Genomic DNA, 4392 nt, shown 5'->3' on the forward strand with positions numbered 1-4392 from the left:
CAGCAATAAAAAAAATGACATTTGAAAATACGGACTAATTAAGTCACAAAGGGTTTATTGCAGGTTATACTACTATTAGTAGTTTTGCTTGCTTGTTTGTTTTTTAAATTTCTTACTTTTTCCCCAAAACAAGTTTTCTCTATAGCTTTAGGGTCTGTCCTGGAACTAGCTCTTGTAGAGCAGACAGGCATCACACTCAGAGATCCGCCTGCATCTGCCTCTTGAGTGCTCGGACTAAAGGCATACACCACCACCGCCCGGCTGCTTGCTTATTTTTTGACTTTCTTTTTTTTTTGAGACTGGTCTCACGTAGCCCTGGAAGACCTTGAATTCACTAGGAAGCCAAAGACAGTCTCCAACTCCTGGTCCTTCTCCTGCATTAGCTTTGTAAACAACGGGTTATAGTTGAGCACCATCACACTTAGTGATGTAAACACGGGTTATAGTTGAGCACCATCACACTTAGTGCCACTGTTTTTTGTTTTGTTTACAGACATGTTATTATTGTCAATTTAAAAGTATGAGAACTTAGCTGGGCAGTAGTAGCACGTGCACTTAATCCCAGACCACGGGAGGCAGAGGTGTGCTGATCTTTGTAAGTTCAAAGCCAGTCTAGTCTATACTACAGAGCAAGTTCTAGGACAACCAGGGCTACAGAGAAACCAAAAAGAAAAACAACACAAAACAGCAACAATAGTATGAGCACTAGAAATGAGCTTATCTAGTATAACAAAATTTCTTATCTTTTTGTTATTGAGTTAATATCTTAAAAAAATTTAAAAAAATACCAAAATTTGTTTTCAAAAAAGTGCCATTACTATCACATCTATGTTAGCTGTATTGCATAAAATTATACACATGTATACATCCTAGTTTTCTGTACTCTGTCATCCACACTTGCTTAGCACAGGAAACTATAAACATATTATGTATAAGTACATCGTCTGAAGAGAAGAACTGGTCAATGATCTCATAGGCCAATTTGTAGATGTCTTCATTTTCATGATTCTGAAGTTGTTCAATTTTCTCCAGTCCTGCAAGAAATTTATGAAGTGAACAATGGTAATTAATGTGTAGAAGTTACAATAACTTTGAAACACATAATACAATCTTCATACTCTAAAATTGCTGGGTTATGTCTTTGGCACCTACTGCACTGATGAATCCTAACTAAGAGTTCATAAAGAATACATTTACTTTAAAAAGACTAACAATCTGAGCAACAGCATGCAAATGTGTAAATTAATAATGTAGCAAATAAGTAAATTATAGCCCCAGTGTTCACAAAAATAATGCAAAATTATTTTTGATTATTAAACATAGATAAGCACATTCTCCCCTTTCTAGCATCTGCCCAGCCTTTTCTGAGTTAATACGTATGAAAAAAAACCTGAAGATCCTGGCAATAAATACCATTATTCTATGACACTCATTGAAAACAATCAAGCAGAGTATCTCAGGGGAAGGAAAACTGACCCTTAGAATGCTCATTAGATCTTAGGCAGGACTTACTCATCTGCTTTACAGAAGTCATTCTAGGACTGCTGCAACGAAGGGCAGTTACTCGTCCCATTTTGTTGGACATTTCTATTAGGGTAATTAGCACATTAAATCAGTTCATATTTCTATTTAAGTCTAAACTACATGCCTTGAGGGGCTGTTTTGTTTACCACTGTCTTCCTACTAACTTAGCAGGGTGCCTTCACTACATGGCAACAATTCAGTTACCTAAGAATATACAGAGGGTTAAACAGGGCTGAATGTATGTATGAAGTATGGTATACTTTATTGTTACTCCATTATCTACGAAAGAAAAATACAGAAGGGTTATATTACTGAAAGTATGTATGGAGTATGGTATACTTTATTGTTACTCCATTATCCATGACAGAAAAATACAGAAGGGCTATATTACTCAGAAAATAAACGTAGTTACAAAAAAAACCAAACCACTAACGTGTATATTAACACCTCATAATAAACGTACCACCACACTCCTCTATGAGATTGGCTATGGTTTCCGCCTCATCTTCAGCCATTTTTAATATATTACTTAGTCCATCAAGCACTACTTGCACAACTTGTGCATCTTTTACAGTCAGCAAATTGCAGAAAGGTGGAATAACATTTTGTTGGATAAGGTAGGCCACCTGAAAAATAAGGATACCATGAAATGATAAAATAAAGGTCAGCTGGTTTTTTTTTAAACTAAAATAAGGTTGACTCCAAACTCTGAGTATGAAAACATGAACACATCTCTCCCATGTTAGCTAGATTACATTATTAATCAACTAACTTCTTTTTAATGCGGCAAGTTTATTTTCCTGAAAATTTGTGTGTGTGTGCACACACGCAGGGGATGACTAGAGTGAAACAGGAAAAACTCAACTCCATATTATACAATATTCTTTACTATAAAGCCACTTTACCCAAGATCCTTTGCCTCTTAAAACATTACTGAATCAGCCAAGAGGATGACTGATATTTTTTTAAATACTATGATTACTCTAGTAACAGTATCTACTGGCCCCACGCTGTGCTGTTTTAGCATTCTGAAGCAAGATTAAGAGGCTGTTTTTCAAGGCAATAGAGGAAAACACCAGGTGTACTAACTTATCGCCCTACTCTTCAATCCCTTGGGACAGGGTCCTCAGTAAACTTGGAGCTCAACATTTCTCACCAAAGCTGGAAGATCCTCCTGCCTCCCCTGTCCACAGTGCTGGAATAACAGTGAAAGCAGCAATACCTGGCTTTTTACATGGGTACTGGGGGGACTGAAATCAGGTCCTCATGCTGTGTAGCAAGTGTTCTTACCCACAAAGCTATCTCCGCAGTCCCATGTTTGCATTTAAATTGAGTTTTTTAAAAAATGCATTATCAGGGGGCTGGAGAGATGGTCTTAGCGGTTAAGAGCACTGGCTGTTCCTCAAGAGGACCTAGGTTCAATTCTCAGCACCCACACGACAGCTAACAACTATCTGATACCTTCACACCAATCCACATAAACTAAAGTTAAATAAATTATATGTAAAAAAGTTATCAGCTGCCACTTGGCTCTTTATCTTTATTATTATTATTTTCTGGATGAGCGGAGATCGGCAGTGCCAGTGCTGCTCCGCATATGCACACTGCTAAGCTCTGCCACTTCCTATAATACCTCTGCCCCTAGTATTCTTCACCCTGCTTCCCAGTCCCAATTACGTGACTGAGTTTTATTTCTCCTTTGTTTTTTTGTTAGTGAATTTGTTTGCAGTTATTCATTTTTAAGAAGAATCTCTAATGTGATTTCTTTCTGTCATATTAATTTTAAAAGCCTGTTATCTCTCGATACTGTTTTAAAAAAAGTTCCCTTATTGTAGGAGTCTTGATCTTATTCCAGATTAGAAAATTCTTGCATGGAGTCTAGAAATTTGATTTAGTGGGTAACACTTTGCCTGGTATTCATAAAGGTCTAGGCTCAATGCCTAGCACTGTAACTACTAAAAAACCGTGTCTTTCCTAAGAAAAATGAGTAAAGGAAGTTAAGAAGATACTTTTATGTATATATTAAGAAACAAAATCGCAGAGCTGTATCCATCTCAGCGGCAGAATACAGGCTGAGCACATGGGCTCAATCTCTGGCAAGTGTGATGTGCATGAACACAAGCACACTTAGCTCACACACAGCCTAAAACTAAATCCAATCTACAAAATATGGTATTCTACTCACTTAAATATAAAGATAGAATTACCCATACTGTTATTTTTACTGGTTTTGAGAAATAAAAGTTCAACTTACTTGGTCCTTCCTCCCACTAATTGTTAAGTTACTTATGGCCCAAGCAGCTTCTTTCTGGGTGCCAAAATCTCCCTTAAAAAAAAAAAAAGAATACACGGTAAATTTGAAAAGACATTTTCTAAAATGATTTTCAGTTGTTTATTTCCAAGTTTCTCTGGTATGTTTATATATGTATAATTTTTATTTACTGGTAAGTCTTAAACCACAATCAATCTATTCTGAAGAAATAAAAATTATTTTCTATGAATTCTCCAGGTTGGGGGATATGACAATATCACTATTCAAAATCAGAGTAAATGAAAGTCTAATGCAATTTCATTAAACAAATACAAACTGAAACATTTAAAAAGGCACATGCAGAATTCAATAATCTCATCTTGGAGATTTTACCAGAAAAATAATTTAATAACGTACATTTCCCTACAAATGGCTACAGCACAGTAACAGACAAAAAGCAGACTCAGTTAACACACTCAGCAGGTACATAATAAAGTAAATTTTCAAAATCAAATAATAACCCAAGCCATTAAAAATCAAGACTACATGCCTGGAAACAATGTTATATTAAGAAAAATATTCATTGGGCTGGAGAGATGGCTCAGAGGTTAAGAGCA

General features: G+C 36.0%; 1 protein-coding gene across 2 annotated transcripts in view; it reads right to left on the bottom strand.

Moving 5' to 3' along the window:
* Kpna4 (karyopherin subunit alpha 4) overlaps window positions 1-4392 on the bottom strand; it is a 63376-nt gene that overhangs the window by 9040 nt on the left and 49944 nt on the right. For both annotated transcript variants that reach the window (XM_005344097.2, XM_013348700.2), the window contains 3 exons: window positions 3779-3850; window positions 1988-2150; window positions 940-1034 (listed from right to left, as the gene is read on the bottom strand). In XM_005344097.2, coding sequence (XP_005344154.1) covers window positions 940-1034; window positions 1988-2150; window positions 3779-3850 — 330 coding nt within the window. The remainder of the gene's footprint in view (window positions 1-939; window positions 1035-1987; window positions 2151-3778; window positions 3851-4392) is intronic.

The sequence above is a fragment of the Microtus ochrogaster genome, chromosome 1 (genome assembly GCF_000317375.1).
Source record: "Microtus ochrogaster isolate Prairie Vole_2 chromosome 1, MicOch1.0, whole genome shotgun sequence".
NCBI classification, from domain to species: Eukaryota; Metazoa; Chordata; class Mammalia; order Rodentia; family Cricetidae; genus Microtus; species Microtus ochrogaster.